Source organism: Anomaloglossus baeobatrachus, chromosome 2 (genome assembly GCF_048569485.1).
Source record: "Anomaloglossus baeobatrachus isolate aAnoBae1 chromosome 2, aAnoBae1.hap1, whole genome shotgun sequence".
Classification (NCBI taxonomy): Eukaryota; Metazoa; Chordata; class Amphibia; order Anura; family Aromobatidae; genus Anomaloglossus; species Anomaloglossus baeobatrachus.
The window spans coordinates 499,900,304-499,927,356 of record NC_134354.1 but is presented as its reverse complement, the minus strand read 5'-3'; the positions used below and the strand labels follow the sequence as shown (position 1 = coordinate 499,927,356).

The 27,053-nt window shown below is 39.8% G+C and overlaps 1 protein-coding gene across 9 annotated transcripts in view; it reads left to right on the top strand.

Moving 5' to 3' along the window:
* Positions 1–27,053, top strand: part of DMD (dystrophin) — a 4,177,531-nt gene that overhangs the window by 3,023,737 nt on the left and 1,126,741 nt on the right. For all 9 annotated transcript variants that reach the window (XM_075336500.1, XM_075336497.1, XM_075336505.1 and 6 more), the window contains one exon: positions 26,548–26,702. In XM_075336500.1, the coding sequence (XP_075192615.1) occupies positions 26,548–26,702 (155 nt within the window). The remainder of the gene's footprint in view (positions 1–26,547; positions 26,703–27,053) is intronic.

Below are 27,053 nucleotides of genomic sequence, written 5' to 3'. Positions count from 1 at the left end.
ATGCGCCACTTCGGTGGCAGCCGTGGGCTGCTATTTTTAGGCTGGAAAGGGCTAAATAAGCATGAGCCATCACACCATGATAATACCAGCCCCCAGTTGTCTGCTTTACCTTGACTAGTCATCAAAACTAGGGCTGAGTTCACTCTTTTTTAAACAATTATTTATTTAATGAATTTATTTAATGAGATACCCTCTATTTGTGATTACCAGTCAAGGTAAAGCTGACAGTTGAGGATTGCAGCCTGCAGTTGTTTGCTTTAACTGCCCTGGTTATCAATAATAGGTGGGAGCCCACATCATTTTTCTTTTTTCTTTATTGTTCACAGTAGCATACTGGCAACTTCAGCATGCAATAAAGCTTGTTGATTGGCTGTACTGCAGCCTTTCAGCTAAGTTTATTAGCACGTGAGCAGTACCTGAACTCCAAACTTGGACACAGACTTTTTTTCAGATCTGTGTTCGAGTCCAAGACCTAATGTTTGGTATGAACGTCAGACTTTACAGTTTGGGTTTGCTCATCCCTATTTGTACTCTGAATTTAGAAAACCAGATTAAATAATACAGTACCTATCAAAGATTAGAATCAATCAATATAAAGGCACATTGAACCCAAAATAATGCCAACTACTTAGCTTAACTAGCACATATAATTTACCATACTACTTTTTGTCTATCTCTGTCTGTATGGCTGGTTCAGATAGCTGTATTGTAATACAATCAAGACACATACAAAAATTGTGGCTGTGCCTGGCTCTGTCTGCAACTTCTGTGCTCCTCCAAACTGTGGATGGGTAGAGGAGCTGCCTCTACTTTACATGCATTATTATTGCCCATAAAATGGACCAAAATACTGCATTCTATTACGGTATGTTCTGTGTAAACTATTGGTCCACATGGAAAATCAGCCATATGCATTGGCCCACTGTGTTCTCCATTTACGACCATTGAGCACACGAACAGACCATGTACCTATTATGTGCTTGTCTGAATGTCCTTTCCTTTTTTAGGGTTGATGGGTCACTTCTTTTTGCCATTGTGCTTTCATTTCTTTTTTTTGTGCCTGATTTTTCTACATTACTCTATGTGTAATATGAAATATGTTTCTTATATTGTGCATCTACCATTTGTGTTGGTTTTCTTTCAATCTAATGTATAAGGAAAGTGTCTTATACTTACGAGGTATTATTTTAGCTAGTACGAGGAATTGGTAACTTCTACTACCTACAGGCTGCTTCTTTGCTGTAGCAATCTCCATTGATGTACTGGACTATATAAATACCTAAATACTGCAACCCCCTTAATCTGTAATTACAAAGCAGTAGCACCAGAGTATTTTAATATTTGTGTTATGCTTAGATATGGTAAAAGAAGTTGCAGAATCATATAACATATTAAGTCTGGAATCCTTTTTTGTAAACTCTATTTTTGTTATTGAAAATAGGACATGTAATTAGATTTCTGTCCACTATTTGCTTTGTGTGTTTTCTCCTAAGCACTATATATTAATAGGGACGACACATTTAATTTTAAATTAAAAAATAAACAGCAGTGTCTGTTTAGCTGAAGATTCTGCTGTGCTTGTTCTTCTGTCTGCGTGTTATTCCATTTGGGCAATTTACTGATGATGAGCCTCTGCAGTGCTTGCATGGTATATTTTTTAATTATGACCCTAATTACCATAATTTGTTCTCCTTAAACCCTTTACTGTAAGTTAATCTCTATTGGAAAAGAGATAGACATTAGAATAAATGCATTCTAGGAGGAATAGTGATACATTTTCTCCATTAGCAAGCAAGAAATTAAAAAATAAAAATAAGACCGATAATGTGAGTGTTTTTGTTAAATGTGTAGGCAGATTCATAACAGTATTAAAGGGGTTTTCCCTAAAACTTCGTATTTTTCGGACTATAAGATGCACTGGACCATAAAATGGATGTCGGTTTTAGAGGAGGAAAATTTGAGAAAAAAAAAAATGGAACAAAAAATTGTGGTAATGATGCATTGTTATGGGAGAGATCTGCTGCTAACACTGTTATGGGGGTAACTTGGACCCTTTCCTGCTATATGTGTCCTCCATCCTGGTACATATGTGGCCCATCCTGTTATATATGTGACCATCCTGGTGTATGTCGCTCATCCTTGTATATATGTCACCCTTCCTGAGCTCATCCTGGTATATTTATCTCCCATCCTGTTGTATTCTATGTCTTATGTTTAACACTAGAACTACTGGACTCATGACACCTATATAGAAATACATAGTGCAAAGTAGTCAAAATGACTACCTCAGTAGTTCTAGTGTTAAATTATACATAGAACAAAAATTGGACTCTTTAATTTTGCCAAGAAGACCAAAAAATACCCAAACGAGCAAAAATATTTTCAATATATTTATTAGAATAAAGTGTTCAAGGATATAGCAATACAAATAATTTGAGTAATGAGGAGGGGAAAGTGCTAAAGGAGAAAAAAACCCACGTGTCCCTGAATAAATGGAGAAAAAAGATTTTTTAACTCCAATATAGGCATGATTTAGGCAGAAACAGAAGCAGGGCTGCATCAATAATAGTAATAAGCTCATCAAGACTCATCATGTAATTCTATGTATAAAACAATAGAAAGCAGCACCACTTACCGAAGCCTAGTTAGCGTCAGATACAGGGTTAACACGTGGGCACCAGCGTCCTAACACGTGTTTCGCGTTGATGTGCTTTGTCGGGGGACGATATAGTATTGCTATATCCTTGAGCACTTTATTCTAATAAATATACTGACAATATTTTTGCTCGTTTGGGTATTTTTTGGTCTTCTTGGCAAAATTAAAGACTCCAATTCTTGTTCTATGTATAGTCTTTAGGGAGTTGTTGCTTTTATTGATTATGCGATCTGTGAGTGGTCCTTGTTTTTTTCAATTCTTATGTTAAAATTAACCTACCCTTAAAATTATAGACTGTTCATGTCTTTGTTAGTGAGCAAATTCACTTTTTTTAACAAATAAAAAAATAAATTATTCTACTCACCTTCCTTCCAGTCCCCCAGAATGTGGTGTCCTCTTTTAATGCCAGCAACTGCCTTTGGCATGTAATCAACTGGAAGCGCATGACATCACTGCTCTGCAGCCCCAGTCACATGCGCCAACATCAGCTAACTGCCAAACAGATGATAACCCAAAAGGAAAAAATTCACTGGTCTGCATGACCATAATTCCACTCACCTCTTGGCACCAACATTGGTGATAGTAAAAAACATCACAATCACTCACTATCACTGACCTCAGTGCCAAGAGGTTGGTGGCATTATGGGAGTGGGGAGCAGTGAATATTCATTTTCCTAAAAAGAGGGACACATTATCTCACCACTCATGCTGCCATTAGCGGTGACACTTCTTCTACTTTCTGTGACTCTGCTCTACCATCATCACCACTGACTATAACAGGCACTCACATTTTCCTTGCACATTTTGGGAAAAAAGTGTTTCTTATATTTCAAAAAATATGGTACTTTATGAATATCTTTATTTTAAAATAGTGTGCCTTTTGATAATGAGCTAACTACCTAAAGTTTTCAAAAATTGCTTGTAAAAAAATGTTGTCCTGCTTTAGGACGGACATGCTAAATTTACACTACACCTTTCATTCATGAGCAACTCTGATGCAATTTGTGTGTACTTGGCTTCTCGTAAAATTCATTCTGTGTGGTTTATTAAAGCCTTTTGAGTCTACAGGAATTTATTGAATGATCAAGCATGCACAATACCAATTAGTTACTGTGCTTGCATGTCCATTTCTGCAGACATTAAGGCTATGTGCCCACAGGACAATGTACCCGTGGATATATCCGCAGGTACGTCTGCAGGTTTCCCGCTCCCCAGAATCTGCAGCTATCCATTGCTGTGGGTTTTCAGCGAAATCTCTATGGTAAACATGTAGACATTTATGCGACTTACCTGTGGAAGTCCCGGCCTCTATCTCTATAGTGGAGGGCCGGGAATTCCGCAGGTATTTCCGCATAAATAATTGACATGCAGTTACGTGCTGTGGGAAATCCGCAGCATGTTCCGCAGTCGCACATACCGCAGCATGGACACAACACTCCCCATGTCCCATAGAATAACATTGGGAGTGTCTACTTGCTAAAACCTGCAGATTTATCTAGAAAATCCAGATAAATCTGCAGGTTTTTTTGCGGCAAAATCTACGGGTACATTGTCCCGTGGGCACATGGCCTAGCCTCTTCACTGGCCAGTGGTTTTCCAATTTTCATTTTTTCTATCCTTTCTTCCAAGAGCCATAACTTTCTTTTCTGTAAATATAAACATATGAGGGCTTCTTTTTTGTTGGACAAGTTGCACTTTTGAATGGCACCATTAATTCAGCCACATTTTGTACTTGAAAGCAGGAAAAAAAAAATTCAAGTGCAGTGAAGTTGCAAAAAAATGTGCAATTGCACAATTATTTTGTGGGTTATCTTATTTACCATTTCACTATATGGTAAAACTAACCGGGTAATATGATTCCCCAGGTCAAAACAAGTTCGTGGACACCAAACACATATAATTTTTTTTTATTTAAGTGGTGAAAGAAAATTTAGAAATTGTTCAATAAAATGAATTGTGTTTTTATCTCCATTTTCCGAGACCCATAGCATGCTTATTTTTTGGGTTCTGGGACTGTGTGATGGCTTATTTTTTGTGACCTGACCTAACATTTTTAATTATACTATTTTGGGGTAGATGTGATGTTTTGATTGCTTTTTATTATTTTTTATTGCAATGTTGTGGCAACCAAAAAAGTGTAATTTTGTCGTTTTGATATTTTTTCTCTTTACCCCCTTCTACCAATCAGATGAATTTATTTTATATTTTGATAGATCGGTCATATCTGTCAATACCAAATATGAGTATTTTTTGTTTAGTTTTTTTATTTTCAATGGGGCAAAAGCGGGGTGATTTGAATTTTTATTTTATTTTTATTTTTTCAGATTTTTAAAAGCATTTTTATACTTTTCTTGTTTTTACTAGTCACCTTACGAGACTTGAAGACAATATACTCCAATCGCTTCAGCTGTACAGAGTGGTGCTTCAGGACCGCTCTCTACATTAGAAATACTGAACTCATGTGAGTGCCGGTTCTCAGCCGGCGTTTAGAGGAACTACATCATGACAGTGATGGGTCATCAACTTATCCCCGGCTGCCATAACAACCCATTGACACCATGTGACCACATCACGGGGCTGCCAATGGGAGCAGTTAATGACGCTCTTTCTGCTGGCATGCACTGAAACCCTATATCATAGAATAACAGCAGGATTTAGCTAGTTAATCACCCTTGCCTGTCAGCTTGCACATGTTGACCGATCAGATCAGCCGACATGCGTGGTGAAACGTGAGGCAGCAATAAAAAAAGCACACATGACTTATGGCATACCGATACTAGAGATGAGCGAGCCTCTGAAGGCTCGAGTTCGTTTCGGTTCGTCGAACGGAGGCCTCGTTTGAGAACCGTTCGATGAACCGTTCGACGAACCTCTCGAACCCTGTTGAAAACAATGGGAGGCAAACACAAAGAAATAAAAACACATTATACATGTACACATATAGTTAATAAACATTGCCATAACACTTACAGGTCCCCGTGACGCGTCCTGCACTCTGTCTCCCGCCGCTTTTCCTTCCGATAATCGCTGCATCCTCCCGGTAACCAGCACTGATGATAGGACCTATCGTGACGTCAAGATAGCATGTGACCAGTCACGTGGCTATTATCTCATTGGCTACAGACTGGTCACATGGCTAGACGTCATTGCTAGGTTCTGTCAGTGCATCTCTCCGGTACGCGGTGCTCTGTGTATCGACGAAATACTCTGGCACATGGCCGACTCCCCATTCCTGCATGTGTGCGCTCTTTACAGAGTCAGCCCACATGCAGGGACTAGCTGTCACAGCCGGTAAATAGCAGCACTGGGAATCACGTGATCGGAGCACCGTTGCTATGATTACCCGTCTGTCAGCGGTGACGTCACCGCTTACAGCACGCAGCTGCTGCTCACTCACTGAGTGAATAGACTGCACGCGAAGCAGCAGCATCTTCCTCCCATGCAGTGCTGTCTGACGTAGCAGAGCTGCATGGGTTGAAGGAAAAAGAAGACAGAAGAGCAGGATCGTGGAGGGCTGACAGGGAGTAATAAACATGGAGTCTCTAACGTGTTTGTGTATTTATTTCTATTAAAGTATTTTTTCTCTCTGTGGTGTCTTTTTTTTTAACCCATTATTGGAGATTCTTAATGGCCGGGTCAAACTTGCCTGACATTAAGAATCTCTGGCTCAATACTAGCTAGTAAAACAAAGCTTGTATTAACTCATTATTACCCAGCAAGCCACCCGGCTTCAGGGCTGCTGAAAAAGTTGGATACAGCGCCAGATGATGGCGCTTCTATGAAATCGCCATTTTCTGGGGCGGCTGCGGACTGCAATTCGCAGCAGAGGTGCCTAGAAAGCTTGGGCCAACCTGTGCTACGGATTCCAATCCACACCTGCCTAGTTGTACCTGGCTGGATACAAAAATGGGGCGAAGCCTATGTCGATTGTTTTCAATTATTTCATGAAATTCATGAAATAATTAAAAAAAGGGCTTCCCTATTTTTTTTAGTTCCCAGCCGGGTACAAATAGGCAGCTGGGGGTTGGGGGCAGCCGTACCTGCCTGCTGTACCTGGCTAGCATACAAAAATATGGCAAAGCCCACGTCATTTTTTTTGGGGGGGGGGCAAAAACCTCCTGCATACAGTCCTGGATGGAGTATGCTGAGCCTTGTAGTTCTGCAGCTGCTGTCTGCTCTCCTGCATACACTAGTGAATGGAGCATGCTGAGCCTTGTCGTTCTGCAGCTGCTGTCTGCTCTCCTGCATACACTAGTGAGTGGAGCATGGTGAGCCTTATGGTTCTGCAGCTGCTGTCTTCTCCCCTATTTACAGACAGGCAGCAGACAGCAGCTGCAGAACTACAAGGCTCAGCATACTCCATCCAGGACTGTATGCAGGAGTTTTTTGCCCCCCAAAAAAATTACGTGGGCTTCGCCATGTTTTTGTATGCTAGCCAGGTACAACAGGCAGCTACGGGCTGCCCCCAACCCCCAGTTGCCTATTTGTACCCAGCTGTGAACCAAAAATATAGGGAAGCCCTTTTTTTAAAATTATTTCATGAATTTCATGAAATAATTTTTAAAAAACAATTACGTGGGCTTTGCCCAATTTTTGTATCCAGCCAGGTACAACTAGGCAGCTGGGGATTGGAATCCGTAGCTCAGGGTGCCCAAGCTTTCTGGGCACCCCGGCTGCGAATTGCAGTCTGCAGCCGCCCCAGAAAATGGCGCTTTCATAGAAGCGCCATCTTCTGGCGCTGTATCCCACTCTTCCAGCTGCCCTGGTGATAGGTGGCTTGCTGGGTAATAATGGGGTTAGGGCTAGCCGTATATTATCAACTGACCCCAAGCCCGAAATTCATGGTGTCACGCCAATATTAGACATGGCCACCATGAATTTCTAGTACAGATAAAAAAAACCACAACACACAGAAAAATATTTTTATTACAAATAAAACACAACACAATTAGTGACTCCATCTTTATTGAAATAAAGAACCCCCCTCCGCAGTAATCCTGGGTCAAGGGTCCCGCGCCGTCCAATCCGGATCCAATATCATCTGATCGGTTTGCTGTAAGGCTGATGCATCAGTGCAAAAAAAACCACAAAAAACTACACACTTCTGTGCAGACTCCTGTCCGACAGCATCAGCTGATAGTTTACAATAGAGATAAGACCTAGCATCATCTTGGGCAGGTGCTCTGGAAAAATAAATTATAATACTCAGAGGAAGAGAGTTCCGGCACACTGTACTGTTTCCCAAAAAAACAAGGAGATACACTAATTCAAGTAGTCTTAATCTGTTTTTTTCTTTATTGGAAAATAATGTTGTGCTGTACATGAATAGAAAATCCGCCAGGACGTTTCGGCCCTAGGCCTTCATCAGGTCAGACAATCTGACCATGTCGAGCAAAGATCCGTAATTAAGGGAAAATAGTGGATAGCCAATCGTCATAGACATATAAGACCCAGCATGGAATCTAGTCCTTTGGGAGGGTAGAGATCTTGGGAAAGTCCTGTGGGCTGATTCTGTGAGCTGGGTGGACTAGAATGTCCTGCATGGATGTAGTAAGGCTAAAAGGTCTATTAGTTATAAAGGCTCTGGATCCATTTATTTTAGATTAGATAATCAATGAACATTCCACATAATACGCACTGTTGCTGCCAGTAGCAATGGATATGTCAGTAAGGAGCTATTAGTCCACGAGGATACTAGTTAAGATAGAGTGCTTATACTGGTGGCAGTAGTATATCTTTATATAGATATACTATATACTAGTATATCTGTGCACAGGACGCGCAGCACGCACAACCACCACCGCACACGGAGGCCAGCCCCACCGGAGTTACTCCTATCTCCTTGACACATTAACCCTAGCAGGATTTGATCCAGCCTCCCGCAGCAACTGATATGCTGCTGCTACCAGTAAAAGCAATTTATCTTACCTAGTGTCCCTGTATACTAGAAGCTCCACTATTGACTTATTATTGCTAATGGTAATAGCAGTACATTTAAAGTGGCGGTGTCAGTGTCAATCTAACCTCAGGTTCACGGATCGAGATCCATAAAAACAATTAGGCTTTTAGCCTCAATACATCCACAAAGATATACTACTGCCACCAGTATAAGCACTCTATCTTAACTAGTATCCTTGTGGACTAATAGCTCCTTACTGACATATCCATTGCTACTGGCAACAACAGTACGTATTATGTGGAATGTTCATTGATTATCCAATCCAAAATAAATGGATCCAGAGCCTTTATAACTAATAGACCTTTTAGCCTTACTACATCCATGCAGGACACTCTAGTCCACCCAGCTCACAGAATCAGCCCACAGGACTTTCCCAAGATCTCTACCCTCCCACAGGACTAGATTCCATGCTGGATCTTATATGTCTATGACGATTGGCTATCCACTATTTTCCCTTAATTACGGATCTTTGCTCGACATGGTCAGATTGTCTGACCTGATGAAGGCCTAGGGCCGAAACGTCCTGGCGGATTTTCTATTCATGTACAGCATGACATTATTTTCCAACAAAGAAAAAACAGATTAAGACTACTTGAATTAGTGTATCTCCTTGTTTTTTTGGGAAACAGTACAGTGTGCCGGAACTCTCTTCCTCTCAGCTGATAGTTTAGCCGGCCGGGCGGTAAAAAGCTGGCCTCACCGCTCGACTTATAGTGTCAGCTGATTCCGTCAGGTGACCGCATCAGCTGATCATCGCCAGGTCTGAGAGAGAGAAAGAAGAGAGAGAGGGAAGATAGAGAAAAGAGAGAGAGAAGAGAGAGAAGAGAGAAGAACAGAGAGAGAAGAAAAGAGAGAAGAGAAGAGAGAGAGGAGAAGAGAGAGTAGAGAGAGGGGGGAGGGAGGGAGAGAGAAAGAGAGAGAAAGAAGAGAGAGGGAAGAGAGAGGGAAGATAGAGAAAAGAGAGAGAGAGAAGAGAGAGAAGATAGAAAAGAGAGAGAGGGAGAAGAGAGAGAAGAGAAGATAGAGAAGAGAAGAGAGAGAAGAGAGAGAAGAGAGAAGTTTGAAGAGGGAGAGAAAAGAGAGAAGAGAGAGAGAAGAGAGAAGAAAGAGAGAGAGAGAAGAAAGAAGAGAGAGAGAAGAGAGAGAGAAGAGAGAGAAGAGAGAGAAGAGAGAAGAGAGAGAGAAGAGAGAGAAAAGAAGAGAGAGAAGAGAATAGAGAGAATAGAGAGAAGAGAGAGAAAAGAGAGAAAAGAGAAAAGAGAGAGAAGAGAGAGAGAGAGAAGAGAGAGAAGAGAGATAGAAAGAGAGAGACCTCTGTTGTGAATGTTGGTTGTGTTTTGGCTGCTGGGAGGCTCCCTTTGGTGGCCAGGAAGGGTTTGGACAGAGACCAGGTGTGTTGTGCAGTGGGTGTTTCCTTTGCTAACTCTCTGCTTATTTAAGTCCTGGTCTGATTGCAGGCTGTTGCCGGATGTCAGTTGTTCTTTGTATTTTCAGCCTGCTTAATCATGCTCTACACCACATCTACTCCAGATAAGTGCTTGCTCTTTATTTATTGTCTGGTTCTTTTGCTTATCTGGGTTTGTCATTTGTTGTGGTTGGTTTCAGTTTATTTCCTTCCAGGGATTTTTCCCCCTCAGTGGATTGTTGAGGAACTCCCTGCAGTTCTGTGAGGAGTATTGCTCCTTTGGGTCCATGTGTTTGTGGCTTGTTGAATTTGTTATAATTTTTGTTTTCTGTTCATTGGTATGACAAGGGCACCTGGTATAGGACAGAGTTCAGATCGAGCGATCTGAGGGCCTTTTTGTACTATCAGGAAGTTGGTATTTTGCAGGGTTTTTCTCTGGCCGCCATCAGTCCCTTTCCTGTCCTTTCCTATTTTAGCCTCACCTTTTGCTAATCCTGTCATCTACCTGTGTATTGTGTTTTTCCTATATCACCGCAGTCTTTGAATGTGGGGGGCTTGCTATTCTTGTCTATTTTCTGAGGCAGAGAGTTATTCATCTTTCCTACCTGTAGGATAGTTAGTTCTCCGGCTGGGTTCGCGGTGCACAGGATGTTAGTTCACCCCTTGGCTACTTCTAGTTGTGATGGTTAGTAAGGGGATGGTGGCCAGATTAGTTGCCAATGCTCTTGTCACCTTTTGCCAATGATTTGTGGTGGTCTTCCATGTTTGCGGATCATAACAGACCTCATTCGATGAAGTGGCTGATAGATGATGTCCGACTACTCCCTTCTGTGCATAAATAAAATAATAATATTTTATAATTAATTATAAATACAGAATAATAATTAATTAATTTAAAATAAAAAAAAATCTTTACCGACACAGTCAGGACTTGAACTCATGAAGTTAAGCTTCTTAGCCGAGCGCTCTATCCATTCAGCCACTGGCTCCACTGAGGAACATAGGCAGATTTCGTTCGATTCTCTTCATGTGCTACGTGGAGAGGACCAGAGCACTCGTGTTCTGTAGCAGAGCTGACAGTGTCATGTGGATTACTTCGGACCTGGAGGGGTATTTGGGGATTTTAACAAAACGGTGAAAGAGGATGTTTTTTGTCTTTTATTCCAAATAAAGGATTTTTCTTTGTGTGTGTTTTTTTAATTTCACTTACAGTTTAATCATGGATGGTATCTCGGGGAGATGCCTGGCATGATTAACCACGTTATTACCTCAATTTCCACTGCACCAGGGCAAATCTGGATGAGCTGGGTGGAGTCCCAGGACTGTCGCATCTAATGGATGCGGCAATTCTAGGCGGCTGCTGGGTGATATTGTTAGGGTGGTGGGCTTACCATAATGGGGTGCTCTCCATCCTGACAATACCAGCCTCTAGCCGTGTGGCTTTATCCTGGCTGGTATCAAATATGGGAGGAACCGCATTTTTTTTTTTATTATTATTTATTTATTTTACTGTACGATTCAGACCTGCCTGCCGAAGGCTGTGATTGGTTGCAGTGAGACAGCTGTCACTCATCGTGGGGGGGTGTCTGACTGCAACCAATCATGGGCGCCGGTGTGTGGGGAAAGCACGTAATAACTGATTGAATAATGAAGCGGAAGCCATTTTCAAAAGAAGAAAAGACGCCACAGGTTTGTGACAGCGTGCAGAGAGGCGCCCGTGATTGGTGAGTAAGAAAGAGAGAGGGATTGTGCTGGGGACGCAGGACTCATATATGTGCACATAGCCTTACTGTGAAAATCCACGTTTTTGGTGCTCGAACCGTTCTCAAACGTAACTCGAACTGTCGAGCTTGTAGCAAAAAGCTCGAGTTCGTCGAACGTCTCGAACACCCCCCAAAATCACTCGAACATGAAATTGGCAAGCCTCGAACATTGCTTATCTCTAACCGATACATAGGTTGTGAAGGGGTTAATTGTACAAAGAGAAATGAATGTGAACGTGAGCATGCACACTAAATGCTTGTTAATAATGCACATGCTCGACTGTGGCCAAAGACTTTTATGGTGTCAGTTGATTTCAATGCAATATAATTATGATGAAAAAGTATACTATAGACTTCGAATGAGGCTTTGCAAATATTAGCTTTTTAACATTAACAAAAAGGGAATATGAAATGGAGGCATCTTGCTTTTTAGCGAATGGTAAACACTTCATGAGAAAGGAAAGAAGGAAAATTAGATACTTTATGTTCAAACTACTTAAAATTGTATTAGATTATGGAAATTCATTAGTCTGAGATTATTCATCTTATCCTTTTTGAGCTTTATCTTAAGAAAGTACTTTGTATCTTGTTCAAATTTCCAGACTCTTCACTGCTGTCATAGAAGCACATTTCTTACAATGTTAAGTGTAATGTTAGTTAATGCAAGTTGCATGTCACTATGTTTCTGCAATCCTTTGTAGAATTGAATTTTTATACATCACTTCACTCATATTACATACTGTATTACATTGTGTCACAGCAGACTGTCAGTACAGCATTTTAAAGTTCACATTTTAACCCCTTACAGTGTATTCACATTTAGCATTCTGCATTGCTTTCCATAGGGTTTTGTTGACATTTTTTATTATATTTGTTGATAAATAACATGTTGACTTCATGGATGAATGATGATAGATGTAAGTGATGCTGGACCTGCATAGCCAGAGTGACTATGAATTGATTTATCTGTGATATACTGCATTAACCCCTTCACAACCTAAGACGTAATGGTATGTCCTAAATCATGAAGGAGTGATCACCGTTGGCTGCTGCAGTGAGCTGACGCTGATCCCCGCACATGTCTGCTGATTTGAACAGCAGTCATGTGTGCCTTGCAGGTGCAGGTGGATCCGCGATCCACCCACGTCTGTTATCACCTTAGATAATGCTGTCAAAATGTGACAGCACGATTTTAATGGTCACGGTAGGGAAATCACCTTTCCTAGCTACCACCCGAGGTCCCGTGATGCAATCACAGGCAGACAATGGTTGCCATGGTAGCGACGGGTCATGTGATGACTCCTGTCATTATAATGACATGGTTCCTGTTACAGCCGGTAGAGCAGCAGCTGTAACTGGAGAGCAGCATTACTGCTGATCAGACCTGTGCAGCTCTGATCAACAGAAATGAATCAGCGATCAAACTGCTGATCCTTATAGTCCCCTAGAGGAGAATAGTAAAATAATAAAAAAGGTAAAAAAAGTAAAAAAAATAAAAAGTTCAAATCACCCCAAAGATTAAAAAACTAAAAATTATACACATATTTGGTATCACCGCATTCAGAAATGCCTGCTCTATCAGATATAAAATCAATTAACCTGATCGGTAAACAGCGTAGCAGAAAAAAAATTCCAAACCCACAAATTGTTTTTTGGTTTCCCAAATTTTGTGCAAAATGTAATAACAGGTAATAAAAATGGACCATCTGTACAAAAATGGTATAATTAAAAACGTTAGCTCAAGACGCAAAAAAGCCATCACTGAGCTCCATATCCCAAAACAAGCGAATGCTAAAGGTGGCGGAAAATGGAGGATAAAGTTTGCCACTTTTTTTGGACAAACTTCTGAATTTTTTTTAACCCCTTCATAAACCTATACATGTTTGGGATCTATGAACTCATACCAACCTAAGGCACCACACCAATACAACAGTTTTACCATATAGTGAACACTATGAATAAAATACCAAAAATAAAATACCCCAAAAACCATCCTGCGATCACACTTTTTTGCAGTTTTTCCACAATTGGAATTCTTTTTGTTGTTTTCCAGTACACTATATGGTAAAACTCATGGTTTCATTAAAAGTACAACTCATCTCTCAAAAAAACAAGCCCTCATATGGAAAGATTGATGGAAAAATAAAAAAATTATGGCTATCAGAAAAAAGGAAGCAAAAAACAAAAACGAAAAACAAAAAAAATCGCCTGGGGGTGAAGGAGTTAGCAGAACCTTAATAACAACATTTTTTCTATACTCCACATGCTGCAAATACAAACGGCAGTTTAAAAGCACTCTGTCTTAATATTGCTAGTAAACTAAAATCCTGAAACTAAAGCAGGGTTTACACGTTGCGACATTGCTAGCATCGGCTAGCGATGTTAAGCACACCCGCCACGTCGTAAGTACGATATTGTGTGATCGCTGCCGTAGCGAACATTATCGCTACGGCAGCTTCACAAGCACATACCTGCTCTGCGACGTCGCTCTGGCCGGCAAACCGCCACCTTTCTAAGCGGGCAGTTCGTGCGGTGTCACAGCGACGTTCCACGGCAGCCATCCAATAGAAGCGGAGGGGCGGAGAAGAGCGGGACATAACATCCTGCCCACCTCCTTCTGCATTGCTGGTGGACAGAGGTAAGGAGATGTTCGTCACTCCTGTGGTGTCACACACAGTGATGTGTGATGCCGCAGGAAAAAGAACAACATCGCTAATAAAAAGAAAACGATTTTTTGTTTCAGGACGACCTGTCCGCGGCAAAGGATTCTGACCGCTTTTGTGATCGTTTAAGGTCGCTCATAGCAGTCACACACTGTGATATCGTTAATGACACCGGATGTGCGTCACAAACAACGTGACCCTGACGATAATTCATTAACGATATCGTAGCGTGTAAACCCCGCTTAAGGCTTATGTGTCACAGAAAGTATGCTTCCTGTATTGTGACACAGGCAAGCAGTATTTTTTTTTTTTTTAAAGATAAAAGAAAAACCTCCACAATCCAAAAATAGCTCCAAAAGGGTTTAATACATTCCTAGTGGACACAGATATACACTTACTATTTTTTTTTGGGGGGGGGGATTTGTAGAGGATGATAAATTTAAATTTGAAATGTTCCACTACTCTAAAATTTATGGTTAATCTACAGAGAATGAGCCTCTCACCTTTCAAACAAATTAGGTACCATGGTCGTTGTGCCTGCTTTTTGCTCTGTGATTATGTTCTATTCCTTTTTATTGTATTTTAATATATGTGCTCTGTTTCTGGGCATAGTTAGGTATGGGCACAGATTGGTAAGAGAAGTCAGTGGTTGCTGTACCCTAGCTTAACCAGATTCTTGGGAGTTAAGTTTTTTACTTGGATAGTGATTGCGCAGAGACATATGCTTGCAGAATAGTGTAGGCATGTATTGTTATAGCAGGGTAACTTCAAGAAGAAACTTGGAGGCTATAGTTAGAAGATAGAGTTATATGCCCAAGTTTGTGACGTCAAGGTGAGGAACATGCACATACAAAAAGGAGAAAATTGTCTCTAACTATCCAAGTCAGGGGAGGATGACAGCCCACTAGAAGAAGTAGGTGCCAGAGTAAAGATCTTCTCGTCTTCTCGTGAAGTGAGATAGAACACAGGAAAGAATAAAGACCTGACCTGTTGCCCAGTGGTAGAATGAATGAGCCATAAGCAAAGAGCCAGAGCAAGTTGTTACCCATGTGAAGTGTCAACAGAGAGGCAACTGTTGCCTGGCTAAAGTAAACAATAATAAGAAGTGTGGGACAATTGAGTCACCTTGTTGTACATACATTTGAGTTCTAATAGATTGTGCCTAAAAAGCTTGGGTTCTGCAGCTGTAAAGATGACAAATTCATGATTTTTGTTTCACCAATTAAATAAAAAAAATTACTGAACTTGGGAATCATACTGCCAGTTCAGTTTTACCATATAGTGAACATAGTAAATAACCACCCCCCCCCCCCCAAAAAAAAAAAAAAATTGTGGAATTGCACTTATTTTTCATTTTCACAGCACTTGAATTTTTTCCCCATTTTGCAATACACTATATGGTGAAATTAACAGTTTCATGTAAAAGTACAAGTTTTACATGAAAAAATCAAAAACAAAAAAACAAGCCCTCTTAAGGCTATATTGACAGAGAAATAAAAAAGTTATGACTCTTGGAAAAAGAGGAGGAAAAAATGAAAAATGGAAAATTACTGGGTAATGAAGGGATTGAAGTCCTTCATTTCAATTGGGTTGAGGGCAAGACTTTTACAACGTCTTGATTCTTTTCTTTCTCAGCCATTGTGATGTAGATTTTCTGGACTGTTTTGGATCATAGTTGTTATGTATGCCCCAATTTCAGTCAAGCTTTAGAATACATGAACTCTAGAATACTTTAGTACGTAGAGGAGTTCAAGGTCAATTCAATGATTTAAAGGTGTCTAGGTCCTCTTGATGCAAAACAAGCTGAAATAATTGCACCTCCATTGTGCTTGAGAGTTGCTATGAAGTATTTGTACTGATATGAAGGGTTTGATTTTTTGACAAACATGGTGTAGGACATTATGGCCTAACATCTTAAGGCTATGTTCACACACTGCGTTTTTTACCTGCGTTTTTGGTCTGTTTTTGCTGCAGAAATTTATTGAGAAATTCTTGTAACCTTTCTGCAGACATTCCCCAGCAAAACTTATGGCAAAAAAAATTAGCTGTGCGCACACTGCGTTTTTTTCTTAAGAAAAATCTTTCAGTAGATTTTCTTAAGAAAAAGAATGAGCATGTCACTACTTTTCTGCAGCTAACTGCGTTATTTGCCATATATAATTGGCACAATAACGCAGGGAGCAACCAGCGGTAAAAACGCACCGAAAACGCACCGAAAACACGGCAAAAACGCAGGTGCGTTTTTGGTGCATTTTTTAACACAGGTGCACTCTTAAGAAATTTCTTACTTTGGTTTCCTCTTGACAAATTACATACATTCAGAAGTTTTTTTTGAAATGCAACTCTACAAACCTTAGAAGGGCTGTGCTCTTTTTAGAAAGAACACACTTTTTCTTGGCAAACCTACCAAACACTAAATTCAGTCTTTTTCTAACTGTACTATTATGAACTTAAACATTTAACATACTGTGGCCTTTAGAGTCTGAGCTATAACTCTTGGGATTTTTTTGTAATTGCTGTGAGCATTGCACAGACTAACCTTGGGATGAACGTCACTCTTGAGAAGAGTGTCAACTGTATTAAATGCTTTTATCTAGTAATTAATCTAGCTCACTCTTGAATGATATATGCTAAATTGTTTAGAATGGCCTTAGATATGTTCTTAGATTGATTGGCAGGAGCAAATGTCTCCTTAAGTCTTTATTTGTGGATGCATTTCTTCCTTGGTATTGTGTTAACACCTTATACATAGAGGAGAGCAAAATTCAAATTTGCCAGTAAAGTTAATCTCTGGAGATTGAATATATCTTATTGTGCTCTGCAGTCTCTATAGACCCCAGAGCTTAAAAATTGTAATATGTAAAAAAACAAAAAACAAATTTATACTCAACTAACCGCTTGTCACGATTATGTTGTGCAGAACATTCTGTATTGTTCTGCCATAAGTAAAGTAGAGATAGTCCAGCTCACAACATGAACGCTTTGGCGTTTAGTCCTCTAATGCCATAGAAGCACGAGATCCCACTGCTGTTGTCAGTGTTTATATCAGCAAGTGAAGGAAAGGAAAATTACAAAAATGTTGTTTCCATTTTTTCATAATTTTCATATCATTGAACAATGTATATGTCACGATTCCTATGTGGAGAACATTCTGTATTGTTCTACTATGCTCTCCTGCAGAGCTGGTATATATTTGCTTATGGTGCAGAGGATTTTGCAGGTTTAATGCTCTGCTGGTTGTTTCACAGGACTGGGTTTGTTGCTGGTCCTGAGAGGTGTTCTCGCAGATGCTTCTTGTTCCCGGTGATTGCTCTGCTTAATTAGGGAGCATGTTAGCTCAGGACACCGCCAGTTGTACTTCTTGTTTACAGCTCAGTGTTCTGGTCTTGGTCTCTTGACTCCGGACTGTTGTTTAAGCAGTCTCTGCCTGTCCTCCCCTGTTTCTGTTGTCACTTCCCAGCTTCTGACCTTGGACTTTCTCCTGATCATGTCTCTGCCTGCTCCCTGTATTTTGTACATGTTCTCCTGGAACCCCGACCTTTGGCTTCTATCTTCACCTTTTCTCTGTCTGCCCCCGTGTACTGTCATGCCCTCCTGTTTAATGATCTCAGCCTGTCTGACTACCTCTCTATTTACTGTATACAAGTGTGTCTAGCGCCACCTTGTGACAGTCATCACATTATATCTATTTCTTAACTTTTTCCATACTATGTACTATTGTTTGTCTTTAAAGGTAACCTGTCAAAAGATTTTTCCCCTATAAGCTGCGGCCAGCACCAGTCAGTCCTTATATACATCATTCTAGAATGATGTATATAAGTGTGAAGGCCTCCATGTAAAACATAAAAAACATCTATTATACTCACTTACGGGATGGTTGGATCTGATGGGCGTTGCTGGTCTAGGTCTGGTGCCTCCTCTCTTCCTTTTATCGCTGACCTCATTCTCTGCTCTGTGTGGATGACACATCCTATGTCATCCATACAGAGGCCACCATTGTGCTCCTGCACACGTACACTTTGATCTGCCCTGCTGAGTGGTGTGCACTTGTGTAGTATGCAGTTTTAGCATTACAGACATACAATAGTACATAGTGTATTAAACTAAGCAATAAGAAATATCATTATCAATGGGCTTGAGCCAAGAGGCAGAATTACAGATTATTGTCAGTACTTAGAAGTGAGCAGCTGCAGAATTTACAGTGCAGCAAATCTTATAGAAAACACAATTAATTTTGCTTATTTCAAGAGTATAAAATTAGTGAAAGCAAGCATCTCTCCTGTGGTATTTGTAACTGATGAGAGAAATTCAATTTATAGTCATCACATATTGCTCAAATTTCTTAGAATCAATAAGAGTAGCCATATAAGAGATAACAGATGAAATATGGAGGGAGGAAAGTGCAGCAGATTCTATAGGTTTGGAGCTAGGTAGAACAAAAAGCAATAGAGGAAAGGTTCTGCTCAATGAGCTGTGGATTAAAGAATCAAGTCTTTTACTAGCCAGCTAGTTTCAGGATTAGTATTACCAAGCGTGACTTTCTACAACATCCTATTATAATGTTGTCACAATTGTTATGGTGTTAATGGTATTTTTCATATTTAATTTATTTAATCATATTTTTTAATATGACCCTATGACTTTGGTGACCTTATAAGCTAGTGTTATTTATGTAGTATTAAGAAGCTGGCAGAATTGATAATTTGATGTATTGACAGTAGTAATACCTCAATGGATCCTGCCATATTAAGTGATGTACCAAGTTCAAATTCATTTGTAGATGTATCAAGTAAAAAGTTAATTAGTTCCTGCATGAAGTTTATGTATTAGTTCATATATCAAGTTAATATATGAGCTAAAGGGTTAAAGGTGATAACTTGTTGATCAGTGGATGTTCCATCGCTGGGTCCCGCACCGACTGGCAGATCGGAGAAATCTCATGCCCGTTACAAACTGGAGCAGCGAGTTGGTGACTGACTGCTGCTTGATTAATTCTTTGGGGCTGCTGGAAAAAGTCAAGTTTACCGCTCATCAGTAGAGATGAGAGAACCTGAGATTCGAGGTTCAAGGTCGGAAACCGACTTCCAAAAATAACAAGGCTTTGTTTTGAAGCTCGCGTGAGTTATGAATGCAAAGCACTCAAGCGAGCAGCGTTGTGCTTGGGTATGATTGATTCTCAGCCCACTGCGAGCCATGTGCAGTGTTTGACTGGCTCTCATTTAGGGTAAAATCTGTTTGATCAGATGCAGTGTGCACACACAAACCCCCCAAAAATATTTTGAAAAACCCTTCCCACCCTCCCCCGGAAGTGTTTTGCTTATGGCTGGCTACATGTGGACGGAGACACAAACTACCCAATTACTGGCTTCCATTGATGTTCAGTTCAAGTCAGGGTCACAAACCAAACCTTATCTAAGATTCAAATGTACTTTGTGAACCGAACTTCCAAAGGTTCACTCAGCTCTACTCATCAGTCCCATAGAGAATAAATAGAACAGCAATCACATATATGCACAGCCACTCCATTCTATATAACTTCCCCATTCAGCCGATTAGTTCCACTCTGATCAACAAGTTGTCCCCTATACCATGGATAGATTTGAACTTAACTTCACTAGACTACCCCCTTCAGCCCCGGGGCACTTTCCGTTTTTGCGTTTTTGTTTTTTGCTCCCCTTCTTCCAAGAGCCGTAACTTTTTTATTTTTCCGTCAATCTTGCCATTTGAGGGCTTGTTTTTTGCGGGACAAGTTGTACTTTTAAATGAAACCATAAGTTTTACCATATGGTGTACTGGAAAGCAGCAAAAAAATTCCAAGTGTGGAAAAATTGCAAAAAAAGTGTGATGGCACAATAGTTTTTGGGATGTTTTATTCACGGTGTTCACTATATGGTAAAACTGATGTGTAGGTATGATGCCTGAGGTCGGTGCGAGTTTGTAGACACCAAACATGTATAGATTTACTTGTATCTAAGGGGTTAAAAAAAATTCACAAGTTTGTCCAATAAAAGTGGCGCACGTTTTGCGCCATTTTCCAAAACACGTAGCGTTCTTATTTTTTGGGATCTATGGCTCAGTGATGGCTTATTTTTTGCGTCTCGAGCTGATGTTTCTAATGGTAGCATTTTTGCGCAGATGCTACGTTTTGATCGCCTGTTATTGCATTTTGCGTAAAACTTGCGGCGACCAAAAAACGTAATTTTGGCGTTTGGATTTTTTTTGCCACTACGCCGTTTACCAATCAGATTAATTGATTTTATATTTTGATAGATCGGGCATTTCTGAACGCGGCGATACCAAATATGTGTATATTTATTTATTTTTTTAACCCTTTAATTTTCAATGGGGGGAAAGGGGGGTGATTTGAACTTTTAGGTTTTTTGTTTTTTTTTTAATTTTTTAAAACTTTTTTTTACTTTTTTTTTTATTTTACTAGTCCCCCTAGGGGGCTATAGCGATCAGCAATCCGATTGCTGATCGCTATCTGCTGATCACAGCTATACCGCTGTAAACAGCAGAAATAGTCACTTTCTTTCTTCCTCTGCTCCGTGCCGAGGAAGAATGAAAGTGAAACTTCATAGCAGCAGGCGTCATCACATGACCCTGTGCTACGATGGCAACCACCGAACGTCACGTGATCAATCACGTGACGTCCGGAGGGGGCGGCGGTAAGTAAAAAACATGGCCGTGCGCATATAGATCTCGCTGCCAGACTTTGGCAGCGAGATCTAAGGGGTTAATGTTCCGGGTGGAATGCGATTCCACTCGGAACATGTAGGCACACATGTCAGCTGTTGAAAACAGCTGATATGTGTGCCGATCCACGCCGCCTGCCCGCGGCAGGGGGCGGGGCTTACGGGATACGATCCATGACGGAAAGATCCGTCCATGGTTGTGAAGGGGTTAAAGTACCGCTCCAGCGTTTTTTTCTTTCAGCACTAGAGTCATGCTCCCTTTACCCCAGAGCATGGTTTTCACCTTCATGACCAGGCCATCTTTTTCATTTCTGACCAGTGTCACTTTGACAAGTTATAACTTCAACAAATCCCAGTGATTCTAACCTTGTTTTTTCATGACATATTGTACTTCATGATAGTGGCAAATTTAGAATATTTTTTTCATTAGTGAAAAAAGTGAAAATTTAGCAAAAATTTTGAAAATTTCGCAATTTTCAAACTTTGAATTTTTATGCCCTTAAACCAGAGCGTTATGATACATAAAATAGTCAGTAAATAACATTTCCCACATGTCTACTTAACATCAGCAACATTTTAGAACCTTAGTTTTCTTTGTTAGGAAGTTAGAAGAGTTCAAAGTTTATCAGTAATTTCTCATTTTCCAACACAACATACAACATTTTTATAGGGACCACATCACATTTGAAGTGACTTTGAGACACCTAGGTGACATGAAATATCCAAAGTGACATAATCGAAAAGCTGCACCCCTCAAACTGCTCAAAACCACATCTAAGAAGTCTATTAACCCTACAGCGGCTTCAAAGGAACTAAAGCAATATGGAAGGAAAAAAAATAAAATGTTACTTTTTCCCACAAAAATGTTACTTTAATTCCAAATTATGCATTTTTACAAGTCTAACAAGCAAAATGGCACCATACATTTTGTTGTGCAATTTCTCCTGAGTACACTGATATCTTACATAGAAATCTACAGTGTGGGTGCATGACAGTTCTCGGAAGGGAAGGATTGGCATTTGAATTTTAGAGTGCAAAATTGCCTGGAATAGATAGTGGACTCCATATTGCATTTGTGGAGTTGCAGAATTGCCTAAACAGAGGAGCTCCCCCACAAGTGACACCACTTTGTAAACTAGACCCCTCAAAGAATTTATCTACATGTTTGGTGAGCACCTTGAACGTCCGGGTGCTTCATAAAATGTTATGATTTTGAGTCGTGAAAATAATTATTTTTTTACCAAAAAATTGTTGCTTCAATCCCATATCTTTTATTTTCACAAGGGTAACAGGAGAAAATGCACCATACAATTTGCTGATACCTTATATGTGGCATGTGGTGGAAATCTACTGTTTGGGTGCCTGGCAGGGCTCAGAAGAGAAGGAGCGCCACATGAAATTTAGAAAGCAGAATTGTTTGGAATAGATAGTGAACAACATGTCGTGTTTTATGAGTTCTGATCTGCCTAAACAGTGGACCTCCCCCACAAGTGACCCAATTTTGGAAACTAGACCTCTCAAGAAATTTTTCTAGAGGTTTGGTGAGTACCTTGAAACCCCAGGGCTTCACAGACTTTTATGACGTTGAGCTGTGAAATAACAAAAACAAATTGACTACAAAATTGCTGCTTAAACCTGAATCTTTTATTTTCACAAAGGTAGCAGGAGAAAATGCACTATACAATATGTTGTGCACTTTTTTCTGAGTATACTGATACCTCTCTATGTGGTGGAAATCAACAGTTTGGACGCACAGCAGGGCTTGGAATGGAAGGAGTATCACTTGAATTTTAGAGCGCAAAATTGCCTGCAATGGATAGAGGATGCCATGTCATGTTTGGAAAGCCCCTGAGGTGCCTAAATAGTAGAGCTCCCATATATGTGACCCCATTTTGGAAACTAAACCACTAAAGGAATTTATATAGATGTTTTGTGTGCAATCCAGGTGCTTTACAGAATTTTATAATGCTGAGCCGTGAAAATGAAAAAATTACATTTTTAACTACAAACATGTTGCTTAACCCCAAAACTTTCATAATCACTAGGGTAACAGGAGATAATGGACCATATTGACACTACAGCACCACATTTTATACTATTGGGTGGTCAAGAAAAAATAATTGCATTTTTACCATAAAATGTTCTTTTAACCCCAGATTTAAAATTTCCACAAATGGATTATACCGTAGGTAAAAAAGGCCTCAGATTTATATTATTTTTTGAGGTTTGGCTGCTATCAAACTAAAACACTTTTTTTACAAAATAAAGGTTTATTGCATCACCATATTTTAAAGGCTATATTTTTATATTTTCCTGCTGAGTGAAAACTGTGGAAAAAGAAAGCGCAATAGGGTCTTACCCCAATATATATAGGGTGAAGCATAGAATAATCCTACTCACCAATTCGGGTTGTGACAGTCACAACACCTATAGCAGCATGTAACACCAAGTCCCGGCAGCGGTCCCCATGAGGCAGATAACAGAGAGTAGTAGAGAATGGGTTTCACAGCCGCGCCAAAAGACTACTGGATTCTTCTCAGATTAATGTTTCTTTTATTTCATAACAGGTCAAGTCTACGCGTTTCAGGAGAACACAGCTCCCTTCTTCAGGACAAACCAGCAAAGAAATCTCAAAAATTTGATTTGATGATTCTTTGCTGGTTTGTCCTGAAGAAGGGAGCTGTGTTCTCCTGAAACGCGTAGACTTGACCTGTTATGAAATAAAAGAAACATTAATCTGAGAAGAATCCAGTAGTCTTTTGGCGCGGCTGTGAAACCCATTCTCTACTACTCTCTGTTATATTTTTCTGCTGGCAGAGTCATAAGATGGCTTGTTATTTGTGGATGTTGGAGTTTTTATTGGTACCATTTTGGACCACATAATATTTTTTGATCACTTTCTATTCCGCTTTTGCGAGGCAGAAGCATGAAGAAAGAGCAATTCAGGAATTGTTTTTTTGTTTTTTTTATGCTATTCACTGTGCCATAAAAGTGATAAAATAGCTTTATTCTTCAGGTTAGTACGATTAAAGTGATGCCATATTTATATAGTTTTTAATGTTTTGCCATACCCTATAAAAACTATTTTGGAGAACAAAAAAAACGGTTTTTGCATTGCTGTATTCTAAAAACTTTATTTTTTTTTACTGTTGGGCCAACGGAGCTGTATGGTGGCTGGGCCTCACTGATGTTTTCAGTGGTACCTTTATATATATATACATATATATATGTCTTTTTGATCGTATTTTTTTCATCTTTTTTGTGAGCTGTATAATGAAGAGCTATAGTTTTTGCTACTTTTTTTTATTTCCGCGTTCACTCAAGGGTTTAATTATTGTAGATCGGGTTTTTACAGATGTGACAATACCAAATATGTGTAGTTTTTTAATTTATTTAATTTTTCCCATAAATGTGCATATTTGTTGGATTTTTTTACTTTTTGCTCTTTATTTTTGGATTTTTTAAAATTTTTAACAATTTTATACTTTTTGAAACTCTTTTACTTAGTCCCTTTATGGGACATTACTTTTCATCAGTCTGATTATTCATATGAGTCACTGTGATGCTCGATCATTGCAGTGGATTATATCTCTCAGTGCTGCACTCGCAGCATTGGCACTTCGCCTCACACACTATGCATCTGGCAAGGTTTGTGAGGCTCTCTGTAGCCGGGTAACAATCCTCACCCTTCCATTTAAATGCTGTGATCACTATTGATCGCAGCATTTAAAGGGTTAAACAGCAGGGAGTGGCATGGGCAGCGCTCCTAGAAGTGAGAGCCGGGTCACGGCTATAACTTAAGCCACAGACCCAGCGGTGATAGAACCCCCACAATCGCCATAACGTACTGGGTACGCCATTGGTTGAGATGGCATCAATTTTCATGACATACACAGTACGTCCATTGTTGCAAAGAGGATAAATGTAAGTCCTCTGCCCTCTCATACTCATCTGCCGCTGTCTTCATCATTTTCCAGTGTTGCTCCTATTGTTCTCCAACAATTTATGACCTGCTGGCAGCTACAGGTTTCATGGGACGAGCTTGAGATCACAAATCATTGCACTTGTGACGTAACTTCAGATTTTTTGCCAGTCAGAAGTTAGGGGTGCAAGATAGCGCCACAGGATCAAAGCGGCACCAAAAAATGATGAAGATGCCATAGGGTAAGTATAATTCAGAGGGTAGGGGACTTAAATTTAAAGTGCCACTCCAGTACTGAAAAGAAAAAAAAAGCTGTGGTGGTGCTTTAAGGTGCATTTTTCATGGCATTTTTGCGCATTTTTTGGGTGCGTTTTTGGTCTAAAAACTGCATGACTTTGCTTCCGCAACAAAGTCTATGAGTTTTCATTTTTGCAGTCCACACAGTGCAGTTTTGTTTTAGGTGCATTTTTGTGGTGTCTATTATTTCTGTGTTTTTGCCATCGTTTTTCACCCATGCAATGCATTGAAAAAGTGCAGCAACAAAAACGCAGAAAAAAACGAGCACCGCATGCGTTTTTTGTATGCATTTTTTACTACAGGTGTGTTTTTGTGCCTTTTTTTACAGCCAAAAACGCACAAAAACGCTGCATCTTTGTGGTCCCACAAAAACGCAACGTGCGCACATAGCCTAATAGTGTTCCATGTTTTTCATTTGTGAGGGATATGCATTTCAGTAGGAGAGGATGGAGAGAAAGATCATTTTGTCCCATTTTTAAGAACTTTACCTAAATGTAATAACAAGTGACACATTATATTGAAAAAATCAACACAAAGAACACTGAACAAAATAGAGTGGAAATTCAGCTACAATAATCTTGATGTGATTGACTGGCTAAAATCTCATGTCATGTTATCACACACACACACACACACACACACACACACACACACACACACACACACACACACACACACACACACACACATATGTTTGGGAGCTATAGGTGTACATTATTTAATGCAAATTTACAATATACATCCATAGTTTGTCACTATTGGGCAATGTTGCAAGCCAGGAATCTACACTATAAACATTTCTGCAGTTACCATAGCTAACCAGCAGATGGCAGTGGTTACATTACCTTTTTTCTACAAGCTGGAGCAGTAATAAATTGAATATGCTAGTATAGTATATACCGCTGTCATGCTTTTCAACAATAGCTGCAATCAATATACAAAATTATGAATAATATACAAAATAAGCAATGTTTCTTGTTTTATTACTACACACATTCCTTATAAACAACATTTCAGAATAGTTTCCAGCATCTCTGCACAGATCAAGATAATGTAATCTACGGGAAATAAAACATCCCCATGTTCTTATGAATGCTTGACTAATAAAAGTCTCGTAGGACATGAATTTTACAGTCCTCCCTTTTCATCAGATTTAATAACAGGACCACATATGTTTCCTTATGCAGCAATTTTCCAAGGAACTTCATCAGTGGCAGATAAATGTTGATGTAGCAAATGATTTGGCCTTGAAGCTTCTACGAGATTATTCCTCTGATGACACCAGGAAGGTGGAGCTGATGAAAGACAACATTAACATGACCTGGACACGAATAAATAAAAGGTATTGCATGTTGTCTTTGTAAATTTATTATCTAGAATGACAAAAGGCAAACTAAAAGTTGGGCCTAAAACTATTTGATCAACGTATTGTCAGTTATCATTTATCATATTCATCAGGTTAGTAACATAGCACTTTAGCATGTCTTCTGGTTAACAACGGTAAGTGATATCTTCAAGGGTTGGTTCCATTTTTTTATGTCTGACTTTGGATAGACAAGTCATGTTTCAAGGCCATATGCACACGTTGTGTATTTGGTGAGTTTTTTACCTCAGTATTTGTAAGGCCACATGCACACGTTGAGTATGTGGCGACTTTTTTTTACCTCAGTATTTGTAAGGCCACGTGCACACG